The sequence below is a fragment of the Anolis sagrei genome, chromosome 5 (assembly GCF_037176765.1).
Source record: "Anolis sagrei isolate rAnoSag1 chromosome 5, rAnoSag1.mat, whole genome shotgun sequence".
NCBI lineage: Eukaryota > Metazoa > Chordata > Lepidosauria > Squamata > Dactyloidae > Anolis > Anolis sagrei.
Genome location: NC_090025.1, coordinates 75,716,772 through 75,733,486, shown reverse-complemented (window position 1 = coordinate 75,733,486; position 16,715 = coordinate 75,716,772). Strand labels below are relative to the sequence as shown.

The window sequence follows — 16,715 nt, the reverse complement described above, 5'->3', positions numbered from 1 at the left end:
AAAGCAGACATTGCAAAAAAAAAAAAAAACTGCAAATGGATAAAAAAATGAAAACCTTGACAAAGTATACAATGATATGAGGGCAAATGCAATGTTTATAGGGAAACATCCAGCTACTTAATTACATATTTCATATACGTTTTCAATTAAACCACTGGCACAAATCTGATATTGCTACAAATGTAACAAATGGCACAAGATGAATGACAGGAATTAAACCATTAAAATCAACATAACACCAACACAAACCTATTAAATCATTTAGCAGTTTATCCACTGATTAATTAACATACCAAAAAAGAGATGCCATATTTTTTGTGTTCCAAGAATGCCATATATTCTGCTCCCTATGACTCTACCCATGCTATCCAATCATAAAAATAAAATCATGTTGAAAAGCCAGAATATATCATAGAATAATAGAGTTGGAAGAGACCACATGGGCCATCTAGTTCAGGGGTCCTCAAACTAAGGCCCAAGGGCCGGATATGGCCCCCAAGATCATTTACCCAGCCCTCGCTCAGGGTCAACCCAAGTCTGAAACGACTTGAAAGCACACAACAGCAACAACAACAACAATCCAATCTCATCAGGCAAAAGCAGGCCCACACTTCCTATTGAAATAGTAATAAGTTTATATTTGTTAAAATTGTTCTTCATTTTAATTATTGTATTATTTTAAAGTGTTTTTTGCACTACAAATATGATATGTGCCATGTGCATAGGTATTCATTCATGCTTTTTTCAAATTATAATCCGGCCCTCCAACAGTTTGAGGGATTGTGACCTGGCCCTCTATTTAAAAAGTTTGAAGACCCCTGATCTAGTTCAACCCTCTGCCATGCAGGAAAAGCACAATCAAAGTACCCCTGACAAGTGGCCATCCAGCCTTTGTTTAAAACCTTCCAAGGAAGGAGCTTCTATCACACTCTGAGGCAACATATTCCACTGCTCAACAGCTCTTATAATCAGGAAGTTTTTCGTATTGTTCAGGTGGAATCTTCTTTCCTGTAATTTGAACCCATTGCTCCGAGTTCTAGTCTCCATGTCAGCAGAAAACAAGCCTGCTCCCTTTTCCTTATGACATCCTTTCACATATTTATACATAACTATCATGTCATCACAAATACCATCACAAAATTTTACTTTCTAACACAAGACTATCAAGTTTCACCTTAAGAATTCTCTCTTCTTTGCTGGGAATCTAGGTTTATTCAGGAGAACCAACACAAGATGACACTGTACATGCACGGACAGTTCCTCAACCTCACAAAAGATCTTGCCTATAGTTTAGCTAAATTAATAAATAAACAGAGATGACAAAAATTATATGTCTTTTTACAAACGAAGGTTGAGCTAGGATGTAGTGGTTTGAACGTCTAGGACACTGGGAATTCCTGCTCAGCCATGGAATCCCACTGGTTGACAAGTTACTCTCTCCCAACTCAGAGGAGGGCCAAACAAACTCCCCTCTGAACAAGTTCTGCCACACAAAAAATCATGATATACTACACTTAAGAGTCAACGTCAGTCAGAAATTATTTGGAGGCATAAAACAACAATCTGTAACATAAAACCTTAGACAAGAGACACAACAATTTTGTAGTCTGATTGGACACAGTTTTACTGTGATAAGGATACGTATACGCATAAAATGCTTCATGGTTGATCCAGACATATATCTTCTCTCAAACATACCTGTTTCAGTCATACTGTTGATTTTGCATAATATCTGTGTAGATAAGTCCCCAATTCTTTGGCATTAAATATTCAAAAATGCTAAGAAAGTCACAACATCATATGGCTAATAGCAAAAAATATATACTTGGAAATTCTAGCAAAAATGTTAAGAGAATCATAATAATAATAATAATAGCTTTGTTTATACCCCACCACCATGTCTCAAAAGGACTCGTGGTGGCTTAAAGAAGCACATATAAGTACCATAATATGCCTTACCTTTAAATGGGAGAGACAATTTTGTAAGAAGATATGCCAGTTATTTAAAAAAAACTGCTTCTGACTGACACACAACAAACAGGTGATCAATGGATACAAAGCCTGCAAGAGAACAAAAAGAAGTGATCACATTTATCTATTTAAGGAAAATTGTGAAACAGCGGCCATGTTGTCACATGAGCCAAAAATTAAATCCATTTCCATTTCAGTTTGTAAAAGTAAAATGTAGAAAAACCAAAGGGTGTTGAATACTTCTACAAGGTGCTGCAGCATTCAGTGTTCAGATATAACAGTAAGCTATCCACTAGCAGCGATATTAGGCAAGTCCCCACCCTGGCAATTTTCAGGAGGAGTCTGAAAACTTGGCTGTTCCAATGTGCCTTCAATGATTGAATGTATGATAATCCCAGACCAAACTCTGTAAAAAATGCCCGCAGAAGCACTTTATTTTCTGGTCGTGCAATTAAATTCTACCTCATCCCCCCCAGATCCCCTCCCTGATATTTTACTTTGCCCTATATCCCAGTGTTTTAAAATTTTAATCTTTGAATTTGGCCCTGACCATTGTGATCATTTTTAATGTTTTAATATCTTGATTCTATATTGTTGTGTTGCTTATTTACATTGGTTTTGTATTTTATGTTATTTTATTTTCTGATTTTCTGTTGTGTTTTTGTGTATATTGTGTTTACAGTATTGATGGACGTGGCCTCATTTAAGCCTCCCTGAGTCCCCTTGGGAAGATGGTGGCAAGGTATAAATAAAGTATTATTATTATTATTATTTAACCCAAAGTTGCTCAAAGATTGATCAAAACAGGAGAGAATGAACCTATAGCCTCCGCTTTTAATTATATTAATAGCAGTTAAAGCTACACATTCATAGCCTACAAATAAGCAGGATCCTTGGGCATATTAAGTTTATTATGGAAAAGCAGTGTACTAATATATGCACCATCTGGCAGCTGAAGTGGCTAAACAAACCATAGATCTTTTAATGGTGCTAGGGTCATAAAATAGCTGCAACTGCGCAGTGAAATGTATAAATGAATACTAAATTGTTTGAAGAATCATAAAAAGTTTAACAGCAGAACAATTAAAGCTGTAACAAGCTGAAGCTATAAAGTTATAGGGCATTTCCTCCCACCATCCTATGCAAATTCATGCTAATGGCCTAATGATGTTGAAAGTTGTAGGGGGGAATCCTTTTCTACAACATTGAAAACAATGGGTTGGACACCAAATTAGTTCTTGTGGAAAGGAATTACAGAAGTAGAGTTATATCACTGACAAAGCTCTATAAGGTTTTGAGTGGTGCTCTGCACAAGATAACCCCATTTGTGTGATTCACAGAGACCTTGAAGAAGAAAATGACAGCTTGTTCCTCAGCATGGTATCAGAATTAATTGCCTAGTAATCTTTACATAGTTGGGTACAATTACTAAACATATCAAAAGATTTTCTTCAGACAATACTCAGCCCATTAATGTTTTTACACTGATTAAAGCAAATTAATGTATATGAAGCTAGCAGTTAAACAGATAATAGTGTGGAGCATTATTTCCTAGGACAGACAGTTCCAAAGTTATGGACAAGAGAGGTTTTGAAGGTTTGGTCTTAAATTGAATTTGTATATAAGTCGGAACAGGTACATTTTCTAAGTGTAACTCCAGACACACACACACACACACAAGATTTGGACAGCACAGGGAAGGATTACCACTCTTGTGATGTTTGTTTTGCTGTCTGTGCCCCTGTTCAGAAGATTTCCCCTCACTTTCTGTCCCTATGATAATTGGATTCTGAAAAAAATGGCTTATTGTAGATACAAGGATTTTCCTTCCTAGGAATAGATTTCTTTCACTTCCTGTTCAGTAAGTGTTCTTAACTATGAGTCATTTGCAAGTTGGATGTTTGCAACTTGGGGACTGCCTTCAATTCAACCAGATTTCAGTAGGATCTGCTTTCCCTGGTAATTACAATGCTGAATTGCATACACAAATCTATCCTGGACACATATTTTAAAAAGTAAAATCGATTAATGAAAATACCAGCGAGTGCTTCTTTCTTGAGCTCAGCTCAAAGGTAGTTTGGTAAAGCATCTCCACAAAGTTTTTCAGACATGGCACATTCACTTCATTTTTGACAGCCTATTATCAAAATAAATAAATAAACAGATTAATCTCTTGAAAGGTGAGAACTGGACAAAGACATACAAAATGATTCATAAGAACCAAGCATTACAGAACATCTCAGATAGTAAGACTTCCTATTAAAATGACGTTAATATATTAACACTATGTAACAAAGTTTGCTGCTATACTCTAGAAACTTTATTTTTGTGGCTGCCACAAACTATGTTGATTTGGTTGAGGATCAATGAGATATTCATTGAAAAACTAGAGCAAAATGTGCTGCAGGATGTCCTGTAAAAACCAGGTTTTTGAATTTAATAAACTTTTTCCATGTTTTTATGATAGAACCAATTAGGAAATGACATTTACAACTCATGAACAAAAACTGTGTCACACAGTGTAATCAGTCATATTGCTGCAATATTCAAGTCAGTTAATAACAACATTACTGTTATTTAGCCTTAAAAGGCAATGTTGAAGCTTGTTGTTGCACTGATTGCTATAAAGAATGGTGACCTTTGTCAGAATTTTGGGTTCACGTGGACATAATACCACTTGCTAACAGGGATTGAGTGGGAGGAGGAAGACTTTTATCACAGTAGTATTCTCCGGGCCCTTCCAGAAGGCCCAATATCCCAGAATCAGATCCCAGGTTTTCTTCTTTAAACTGGATTATATGAGTGCCAGATAATCTGGGATAAACAGAAAACCTGGGATCAGATATAGGGCCTGTCTGGAAGGCCCCCCAGTAATGTGACATGTTTTTTTTTCCTCTTTAAATTAATATCAAGGCAATATACATCACAGATTGGACTAGATGTATTTTATGTATTGTATGGCATCTTTGTGTGCTATTGTGTAAGCCACCCCGAGTCCCTATGGGAGATAAATAAAGTATTATTATTGTTATTATAGATATTCCTCTCTTTCTATGACAGTGGCTCCATGCATGCCCAAGACTCTTACTGAGCTAAACTTTGCCTCCAGCAAGTAATTTTGGAAAAGGTCATTGAATAGAAAAGAATGTTGAAACTAGGTAAAACTGCTCAAATTAAAGAACAGTCTTATTTTTAAACCAAGTTATCAACTAGAATGTACCAGTGTTAGCAAACAGCAGGAAAGATCATTTCTGACGTCCCCAAATTAATAAATATGCTCTATGGAAGAATATATATATATATATATATATATATATATATATATACACACACACATACACACACACACACACACACACACACATATTCATTCTATATCACATGTGTATATGTATATATAGTGTTTTTAAAGAAAACACTAGTTTACAAAAAATGTTTTATTCAGGATCATCAAAGTGGGATTGGTGAAGCTATCCATTGTTATAGTTGTGAAGGCAGCAATGTTCTGGTTTACTTCAGTTTATAAATATAAACCTATGAATTCAGAGACGTAAAATTAACAATAGTAATACAAATCTTTTGCTATCATTAAACTATAGACGTTCTTGTTAACAATGACACAACAAACTAAATGCATCCTCAAAATTACCAACTATGACAGGAAATGTTTTCTGAAAGTCATATTCTGGAGGGGAATGTTGTTAAACTCTTCTACTTGTTCTCTACCCAGCAACCAGAACTTATGTAGAAAAATGTAATTAACTTACAGCAGCAACAGGGATGAGAATTTCTACAAACAACCCAGCAAGTGAGTGCTTTATGTCTTTATCTTTTACTTCCAAAAAGTACTGTGCACATTCCTATAAGAGAGAAATCATTAGGCTTTCTGTTGTTGTTAAGCAGCATCTTGTTCAGCTACAAAAGTAAAAATGCCTAAGCTTGTAACTAAGGTAACTGTAGTAGACAACAGCAGAAACAGAACTGAAATGACTTTGGAAAAATGCTATATCTGGTTTGCAATTTTCATAATTTAGTAAGAGGTTACTTCCTCTGTTCATATAAAGCAAATTCATAATACATATTTCAGGTGTGGTTTCTAATGTCTCAAACAAGTGTTGTCACTCACCATTGACTTTTGAATATGTGCAAAATTGTCAGGTTTTTTTAAAAAAAACTGGGACAATTACAGGTAAGTCAAATTGCCCCACATTTTCTGTATAAATATTGTTTCAATTGCTTATTTCTCACATCCGATTTCATCTAGATCTATAAGGAAGCTACAAAGAAGCAAATTGTTTATGTTCTTGTTTACTCCTGCCTCCACTAATTTGGGTTTCCCCTGCTCTAGTGTTTTTAACTAAATTTAGACTTTATGTCTTTCAAGGCAAGAACAGATACCTGTAGTTTTTTTTTATTGTGCAAGATATTATGGGCACAAATGGCCCTCAAGTTTACCTGCATAATTTTTTTTTAATAATTGATTTTTATTAAAGTTTTCCTTTTAACATCGAAAGAGTGGGAACAATCTCAGTGATAGTAAAGTGCGAAGATAGTTGAAGTGGGGGTTCGAAGTGGGGGCAGGTTGGGAAGAGATTGGGTAAAGTTTACCTGCATAAATTGAAATGATGCTTCAAAATCTTCTACGGGGTACATTTTTACTCTGAAAAACTTCATCCCCATAATTAAGCTGATGATACTTTGTACCACATGAGGGCTTTGTTCCTTTTGTCGCAGTTCCTTTAATTCTGTGACAAATTTCTTTCGAACAGCCTGAAACCTAAATCATGAAGAGGGAAAGATCAATGCTGTTATAAACAGCCCACGCAAGAATTATAACTAAGACTTTTTCCTCATTTAAAAAAATTATGTGATTTCCCTTTTTTTAGAAAGGGATGTCCAAATCCATGCAGAATACTCAAATGGGTACAATTGGTATATATGCAATGTACAATTGCTGTATGTGCATCTATTGGACAGATGGCAAGCTATTTAACCTCAGCAGACTGAAAGCCAAAACTAAGGTCACAACAACATCCGTTATAGAACACCAATATGCTGATGACAATGTCATCTGTGCACATTCAGAAGAAGACCTACAAGCCACTCTAAACACTTTTGGCAGAAGTATACGAGAACCTCGGCCTCTCATTGAACATCAAGAAAACCGAAGTGCTCTTCCTGCAGTCACCAGCCAATCCCTCTGCAATGCCAGAAAAACAGCTTAATGGTGTAATGTTAGAAAAGTTGACCATTTCTGCTACCTTGGCAGTCATCTCTCTGCAAAAGTCAACATTGACGTTGAAACACAACACCGCCTGAGCTCTGCGAGTGCACCATTTTTCCAAATGAAGCAGAGAGCGTTTGAGGATCGGGACATCCATAAGGATATCAAGGTGTTTATAAAGCTATTGTCCTCCCAAACCTGCTATACACCTGCAAAACATGGACTGAATACGGACATCACACTCAACTTCTGGAACGATTCCAGCAGTGCTGCCTCTGAAAAATCCTGCAAAACTGTGGCACAGACACCGAGAACTGGGAAGCCATGGCCCTTAAACGTGGTATCTGACAGTCAGCTGTGACCGGCAGTGCTGTGGAATTTGTAGAGGCCCGAATGGAGGGTGAAAGGGAGAAATGTGCCAAGAGAAATGCATGTCAAAACAACCCTGATCGGGACTACATTCCGAAAACCTATGTCCTCACTGTGGAAGAACATATGGGTCAAGAATAGAGCTCCACAATCACCTACGTAGCCACTGTCAAGATACTGCACTTCGAAGGCAATCATACTTGGACAACGAGGGATCGCCTAAGTAAACAAGTATGCAATGGCTAATATCTATAATATTTGGAATTTAGTAGTATTAGGGTAAATTCATCCAGAGCCAGTTTTCTCTGTTGAAAACAGAAGGGACAACACACTTTCAAAAAGAATACACAATGAAATGAGTAGCAGTGATGTTTCTATCATAACCTAACCACCAGACTAGCAATGGATCCACGTGAATTGCATGAATGTGTATTCATGAAAATTTAAACATAGAAATATGTCAAAGGGGACAGATCCAGAGTGGAAACTATGATTTAATAAAGCACTTACTTTGATTGCGCAAGAACCCCTATCACTTCTGCATATAAATCTGCAATAATATGCACATTCCCAGTGTTGGTTCCTGAATACCTGTAATGAAAAATGTACATAATGCACCCTGGAGATTGCTTTACATCTGAACTTTAGAAGATTTGCCATTTTAAAAATAGGCTTACCCTTCTTTGTGCTTAAAGTGCTTAAAAGCCAAATTTAGAACATCATGAACTAAAGGGTCAGGCACTGGATGAACAGGTATCTGTAATGTAGAGGCAGAACATGGGATATTACCTTTTAAGAGGAAGTGATAGTTTGGTCAAATAAAAAGTCAACAAAACAAATTCTTAAAAAGTTACTATGTAGATCTGCACAGAGGATATGTGTTCCTTACACTTACTGCTCAGATATTGTATTAGAACAGCACTTTCTCTGTTGGTGGACATTTCTACTATAGAAATAATGGCATACATTTATTGAGAGAGTAGGTATTTAAATAAGTGAATATGCTTCCTAATAGCTATATTTCTGTTTTCAATGAACGATGAGTTTTAATTTAGTGGATCAAGGTTTTAAGGGTAAGAGAAAAATGTGCAGGAAGTCAATAATGTTTTGAGCAGCTGAAATGATATGCCCTCTATTTCAGCTGGCCTCGGTTCCGAACATAAGTATTTAAGCAGACAGCACAAACACCTTTGTGTTTAAACTATTACTACCATAATATTATTAGACAGATCACTTTGCTTGCAGAGCTTACCTGTTTTAGAACTTCTACTAAAACTAAACAAAAAATAAAATCTACAGCTAAATCCCTCCTTTCAAGTAGATAATCCCTCTCACGTTGCTGCTCATCCCTGAAACAAAAACAAATATTAAGTTACACCAAACTCTTCCTTAAAACAAAAAATCATATATATAATTCACATTTTTTTTGCATAGTCAGTACTATTGAACATGATTCTTAAACTTTCCAATTTCCTCAAAACATGAAATATTATACAACGTTTACAAGGTACAACATTTTATTATGGTCACTGACTAGCACAAAATGGGGCACAAGCGCCCTGGGAGGGGAAGGACAACTCCCCAGTAAAGCATTTGTTAAAAGTAGATTAGAAAACAGTTTAAAATCGCATTTTAAAACACAGGATATTGTAACAGGTATGGAACCAAAGGGGGAGGGGGGAGGAGAGAGATTGATAGGAGGGGTCAAAACATTGGGGGGCACTAAAGGGGAGGGCCACATTGCGAGTCTAGTAGCATTTCAGCTGTAACATGTTACTCTAATACATTCCCAACAGGGTGTTGCTTTGTGGGGTCAATCATCATCTGTCTAATTTTAAATGCAGCAGCACAAAACTTAGCAACACTGTAAGTTATTGTAGTATTAGAGTCCAAAAGTAGCAAGGTGGAATAATATTTTTCACTGTATCCTGGGTATTTTAGAAGCCATGGTCTAATGAGATTAGATCTAAGATCTCTGTAGAACATGCAGTGAAGAAGCACGTGCTCAGTGGTTTCTACACGACCAGACTCACAGGGGCATAGTCTCTGCTTTTAACATATCACAGTAGTAAAAAAGAGATTTCAAAAAGGAAAACTCTACTGACAACTGACTAAGGAGGAACTCTTACACATTTATGAATATATTTTGAACCCATATCAGGATGCTGTAATGTTGTCCCTTAGTCTCTGCATTAAAACCGCCTTAGATTTCTGTCTGTAAATTTGCCAGCAACTGTTTAGACTGCTTTGTATTCAAAGCATGATGAAGCTTTCTTTTGGACTTGTGCTGGATCTGATTTTCATGCTATTTCTTTTATTTCATTCTTATTTAACATCCCATTCATCCTCTTCCTATTAGATCCCAAGCATTTATTTATATCAGCATTCAGGTTAGATTTGAGTTAAAGTGACAGGAACAAACACAGCTCAGTGAGAGATGTGTAATTTATATTAAGTCATTCTATCAGTAAGTTTAAGATCATTAATCAAAATAATCTAAATGTGGCAATAACTGATATGAACTCACCCCTTAGATTTTGTGCTAGACCGAGGCCTGTACTCATAGGATTCATCTTCAGTTCCATTTTGGCGCTTGTACCAATCAAACAAGGTGCGTAGTAAGGAGGGGAGACAGTGCTCTGCTACAGAGCTCATAGAGCTTATCAACTGTAAAAAGAAATGGTTTAGGTGTTTAATGGAATGTTTCCTCAATTTAGTAACAGATAATGCATGAAAACCTCTGTACCTTTAAGACAAATGTGTAGTCAACAGGTAGCCAGTGCGCAAGTATCTCAGCTACCACTGATACACCAACATATGACCTAAAATCGTAAGTTTATGGGTTTGGTGCGAAGGTTGTGTCACGCTACTAAGGAAATGGTATGTTAAGTAAGCAGGACACAATCACAAATAGTCATCATAAATTGTGTCTTGGTCCCATTTCACAGGTGTTGTCTACACTGAGATTTCTGTAGATCATATTGGCAGCTTAGCACTCAACTCAGTGCTACAACTCAAGAGTCTACGCTTGAGTTATAGAGTAACGTTCACACAATAGAGACCCATACATAGACACATTGGGTACTGTGCTGTAAACTACTACAGCCTGCCTTTACATTTGCTGGCTTAACTTTTATGGATAGAGACCCATACATGGACACATTGGGTACTGTGCGGTAAACTACTACGGCCTGCCTTTACAATTGCTGGTTTAACTTTTATGGATTTGAATATTTGATTAAAATGTTATCTCTGGGAATCTCGAAGTGCTCCGGTTAACCACAGGGTTATTCTAGTGGACCTAGAAATTCATGGAAATATGTTATCTCAGATTTTTTAAAGCATTTTGATTCATGTATTTTCACTTCCACAGGGGTCCTAACCTCTGAGAATATGGAAGGCTGATATATACTGTAATGGCCAGTCTAAGATCATAGGTATTCCAGGCATGAATGGGAATCCTGATATAAATAAAATGTGCCATGAATGCAATGAGAAGATATGCAAATAGTCACATAACCTGCTGCACCTATTTTATTAAAATGAAATATGATCATCTGAACCAACTGAAAGGCACAAGACTCAGTAAAGTGAACATGGAAGATCAATTCTCCAGTGCAGAGTTACGAGTGGTACCAGTGTTGGTGGCATGAAACAACTTTCTCTGGGTTCTCTTGAAAGGCTTTTTATATCAGCTAAAGGACCCATTTAGTTCCTGGCCTTGGATTTCAAAAATATTCCTGTATTTAATACTATAACACTGTATAGTATTCCTGTGGTTTTTTAGACTAATAGCTTGTTAGTAGACTAAACAAAAATATTGTTTTCTATCTTTCCTTCCCCAACAAGCTTTTGCTTGATAAAAAATGATGATTCAACTATGACAAATATTTCCAACTGAATGACAGTCCTCTGAAATGTGGTATGGCCCAGATATCCAGATTAATTTATCAACATCTGACAAAACATGTTCTCACAAAGTCTTTTCTAGGTCCTCCAGTACAAATCTGTGGTATTCTAAATCTACGGTGCTCTATTATCAGCAGATTTGCATTTCTATACAAGTCTGGCAATGTATCCTTAGCAGATAAAGATGTATTTCAAATGTAATGCATCAAAGAAAAATGGATCTTACCAATTGTGAAGCCACACTTGTAGAACTTATGCCCATCATAAGGCAAAAACAACTTACAAAGTTACTCTTCATAGGAAATATTTCCGCTTCTAAGACTTCTCCTGCTACTTCTCAAACTTTAGAGACAATGAACTGTAATGTATAAATCCCTTAAAAGGTTCACATTAAGTTTAGTCATGTCCAACTCGAGGTTGGTGCTCATCTCCATTTCTAAGCTGAAGAGCCAGCATTGTCCATAGACACCTCCAAGGTCATGTAGCCGGCATGACTGCATGGCTTCAACTTTCCATTTATATTTTGACAAAATTACCCCAGCCTCTTCTGTCACACATTTGCACATCAGTCTTCAATACATCGTGAATAATTTAGGGTTTTAAATTATTGAACTGTCAAACAATTTATGGACAAAAAAAATCAATTTTCACAAAACATTTTAAATTAAAGTTGTCCAACCTGGTCAAACTGAAGATCTTCACCTCTCTGAAGAGATCTTGACAAGAGTTTTTCCTAGAATCAAAATAATAAAAGTAGATTAAGCAATCGTATTCTAAACATGAAATAAATGGGGGTCAATCGTTGTTGTCATTCCAAATCAGTTTTAGTATTTTCAACAAGTAAAAAGGGTAAGATAAATAAACAGTTTGAAATGAACATAAGGGGCTATTTCCCTCTTCCTTTCTCCCCTGCAACTGTCCTTTTTTCTACCCCCAACTTGTTCTGGATCTTCAAAGTAGGATTTCAAGGCAAGGAGGCTGCTGTGTGTAGAATCATAGAGTTGGAAGAGACCTTGTGGGTCATCCAGTCCAACTTCCGGCCAAAAAGCAGGAAAATTGCATCCAAAGCACGTCCGACAGATGGCCATCCAGCATCTGCTTAAAATCCTCCAAAGAAGGAGCCTCCACCACATTCCGGGGCAGAGTTCCACTATGTATGTGATTGCTCTCCCTCTTGGTTTGAATGACAGAAGCAACTCAAAATAAGGCCTATATGTTTACATAATGAGTAATGCAATTAATTTTGAAAAAAACATTTTTGAAGCTTTGAGTCTTCTTTTACAATTGGAGAAAAAGTTATGAGAATAAATAAAAATGAAAGAAAAACCAGTAAGCACGATGATTTCAACTGAAGTATACAAAGAATCAAGAACAAATAAATGTTGTTTCTACCTAAACCCTACCTCTCTTCTCTCAAAGTTCAACTTTTTCATAGTTGAAGACACCCTGCCAATATCACCCAATGCCATGTTTCTAAGTCAACAGCATCTGTTATATTTTTGAAGACTAGTTTTGCCTTTTTCAAGCAAAAGGGCTTACAAACACCATCCCTTGAAAGGCCATGGATATTACAGTGTCACTTTAAGTATTGGAAATACCTTCTGAATACCAACCATTCATTCTACCAACTTAACTGCCAGTATCATCTTTTCTTACTATCAATTCCATTTAAAGAATTGAAATTAGCCTGCACTTATTCCATCTTACATTACTGATATCTTGATACTTTGAGTTAAGAGTTTAATTTGTTATTATTATTATTATTATTATTATTATTATTATTATTAACTTTATTTGTACCCCGCTAGCATCTCCCGAAGGACTCGATGCGGCTTACACAGGCCGAAGCCTCAAAATTTGTTCCATGACCAAGCTCTTCACTCGAATCACTCTTATCTCAGAGTGGATTTTCCCACTGAAATACATTAAAATGCTATTAATCCATTCTGCCTTCCCCCTCCCCCTCCATTTTTGTTATGTGTTTTTAAGTAAGAAAATGTACTTTATAAATAACAAATAATGCATAAATGCACATTCACATAGAACAATAAAGAAAGAAAGATCAACTTTCAAATGGCAGAAGCACAAAGTTGTGGCGCAATAGTAGAAGTACAAAGTTGTGGCAAGGAAGCACAAAGTGCTAAGTTAAGACGCAGAACTATCCTTTTCTTCATACTGCACTCATTCAAGCCTCCCCCCCTTGCTCTCTTTCCTTCTCTCTTTTCATGAAGTCAAACATACCAAGATTAAAAACCACACAAAATCAACTAACCAAAGTTCCTCAAAGCGGACAAGAGTAAAGCAGACAGCAATCTCCCAAAGCGGACAAGGGCAAAGCAGATAGCGATCTCCCAAAGAAGACAAGAGCACGTAGCACAAGGCACGGAGGCTGCACCCTTGAAGCCCTGAAGCCCTGTACTCTCAGACTGGCACTTTCTCCAGTGCTCCCTCTAGTGCTAGCTCTTAACCCAAAATGCTGCTCTTATGTCAAGGCAAAACAGGTCGAGTGACAGCTCTTAATTAAAAATGATATTAAGTTGGGATTTAGTTCTTTATTATTTATTTACTGTATTTGTATACTGCCTTTCTCAGCCAATCAGCGACTCAAGGCGGTTTCCAACAAATCAGTGCTGTTAAGTTGAGGTTCCTGTGCACCTTCTTTTTCTAACTTTGAACTTTTTCTGTTGAATCATGTTATGGAGACCTGCCTGCAGTCTGCCTGCTATATAAGGTTTGAAAATTCTACTATGTTCAGAGGGAGGCCAACATTACTAACAAATATTAAGACAGGACCTTTGTACCAATGCTCTCTGAGCCTAGAAGCACCTTAAATACTCATGCTAGAGGATTATATTAATCATCTGTATGCTGAGAAAAAAAACACTTAGTATCATGTCTGCTGCAATTAATGTTCAATAAACACATAAATCTGTAGATGCAAGTGCTGTTGTTCTCAGCCTCCAGATTCCTTAAGAGCCTCTCAGTGGTGGCCTTAGCATTTCAGCATTAACTTGTCATTCACAAACTTTGGCAGAGCTAGCTCAACAGCCCTACAGCCAAAGTGTAAACTACCCATGGTTGAGACATAGACATCTACCAAGGTCAGTGGAAACAAGATACACATGTAAACATCAGGAACAATGTCTGAGGAAACTTTATATGAGCACATTGAGTCAGATATAGGAAGCTCAGAGGCTGTGCCTTCCAAGACTAATTAACAGAGCACTAAGGTTTTCAAACATCTCCAAAACAAAAACACAACTGTTGTAAACCAACAGTGAGACCTCTAAAAGCAATTAAGGGCTTGAGAGTTGCAAAGGAAAGAAAGCATAGGTGGGGATTCAAGTGGAGATCCCACTAATGAAAGTTGAAGCAGTGTTTGGTTTGGGGCCCGATTCCAAATTTCATGCCACTCCTCTGATGTGCAATGTTAATGGAGGAATATGCTGGTGGATTGTGTTGATGCTACTTTCTCAGGCTCATTCTACTCCCAAACTGCAATACTTTATAATGGATAATGGAATGTACTGACATCGTAGTACTAAAAAGATTGCATTGTTCACTCACTGTAAGTTTAATTCACTCATTGTAAGTCTAATCATCCTTCTGTGTGGGGGCTTGGAGTGGATACATTATCTCCAACCGCAGTCATTTAGATACTAGATGCCCCACTAGTTTTTATGATCAGCTCTGACGTGTGCACAAAAGTATATTTAAAATGGAAACCCTTAATCCACAATGTGCATGTACACTTATATGTATGTTTACACACCTAACTTTTTTTTAATAACCGTGTGTCTTTGTTCCCTGGATTTGACTTCATGAGGTGAGGACAGTTTACAAAGATCCTTTTCCATAAATTGATTCGCATTCAAGAGTTTTCCAAAAACATAGATTATAAACACTTAACTGTCCTATCCCTTTATCCAACTGCCACAGTTTTGGTTTCCTCCATTTGAATGCTCTACAATACTTCTTCCTCTAGGTGGCTACTGTATACCGCCTCTTTTCTCAAATGCTTAAAAACAAGCATCTCTGAAAAAGGAAGTCTGCAGAAAACTAAATAGGTATGGATTATGGATGAGCATAATCCATACCTAAGAGTATGATGAACAATCACTACACTGAAGCTGTTATGTTAGACTTCGTACATAGAAAGTAGACAGAAATAAATTGTAGCAAACAGGAAGCATTTGTACTAGTTTATATTTAAAAAAACCCCAAAACAATACAAAATTCAGAGAATTTATATACAATAGACTCTCAGTTAACTGAATGTCAAGGAACTAGAATTCTCAAGCAGCTGGCACACAAAAATCTAAGAAACACTCAATCAAAAAAATTAAAATACAAGTATAATAAAGTAAAACCATGTTACATTAAGTTTGTCTTTATTTACTTTTAATTATTGTCTTTCAAGATCCTGCAAGGAAGACTCCAGCAATACATGGAGAAAGAGTTGCCAGATGTACAAGCTGGGTTTAGAAAAGGCAGAGGAATGAGAGACTAAATTGCCAATATCTGCTGGATAATGGAGAAAGGCAGGGAGCTTCAGAAAAACATCTATTTCTGCTTCATTGACATTCTAAAGCCTTTGATTGCGTGGATCATAATACATTGTGGCAAGTTCTTGGTGGTATGGGTATATCACCAAGAGAGATCACCTTATCTCTCTCCTGAGGAATCTGTATAAGGACCAAGTAGCAACAGTAAGAAGTGACCATGGAACAACAGACTGGTTCAAGATTGGGAAAGGTGTACGGCAGGCTTGTATATTCTCCCCCAACCTATTCAACTTGTATGCAGAACACATCATGCGATGTGCAGGACTTGATGAATGCAAGTCTGGGGTTAAAATTGCTGGAAGAAACATTAACAACCTAGTGAAGAGTAGAGATATCACACTGACAACGAAGATCCGCATAATTAAAGCAATGGTATTCCCTATAGTCACCTATGGATATGAGAGCTGGACCATAAGGAAGGCTGAGCAAAGATAAGATGCTTTTGAAATGTGTTGTTGGGGGAAAGTTCTGAGAGTGCCTTGGACAGCGAGAAAATCCAACCACTCCATACTTCAAGAAATGAAGCCTGACTGCTCATTGGAGGGAAGGATATAAGAGGCAAAGATGAAGTACTTTGGTCACATAATGAGAAGACAGGAAAGCTCAGAGAAGACAATGATGCTGGGGAAAATGGAAGGAAAAAGGAAGAGGGGGTGACCAAGGGCAAGATGGATGGA

The 16,715-nt window shown here is 36.9% G+C and overlaps 1 protein-coding gene across 11 annotated transcripts in view; it reads right to left on the bottom strand.

The window, feature by feature from the left end:
- The window catches only part of FRYL (FRY like transcription coactivator), a 178,028-nt gene that overhangs the window by 93,535 nt on the left and 67,778 nt on the right, over nucleotides 1-16,715 (bottom strand). For all 11 annotated transcript variants that reach the window (XM_067468777.1, XM_067468779.1, XM_067468778.1 and 8 more), the window contains 9 exons: nucleotides 12,153-12,206; nucleotides 10,092-10,231; nucleotides 8,817-8,913; nucleotides 8,242-8,321; nucleotides 8,075-8,155; nucleotides 6,580-6,748; nucleotides 5,739-5,831; nucleotides 4,010-4,108; nucleotides 1,960-2,061 (listed from right to left, as the gene is read on the bottom strand). In XM_067468777.1, coding sequence (XP_067324878.1) covers nucleotides 1,960-2,061; nucleotides 4,010-4,108; nucleotides 5,739-5,831; nucleotides 6,580-6,748; nucleotides 8,075-8,155; nucleotides 8,242-8,321; nucleotides 8,817-8,913; nucleotides 10,092-10,231; nucleotides 12,153-12,206 — 915 coding nt within the window. The remainder of the gene's footprint in view (nucleotides 1-1,959; nucleotides 2,062-4,009; nucleotides 4,109-5,738; nucleotides 5,832-6,579; nucleotides 6,749-8,074; nucleotides 8,156-8,241; nucleotides 8,322-8,816; nucleotides 8,914-10,091; nucleotides 10,232-12,152; nucleotides 12,207-16,715) is intronic.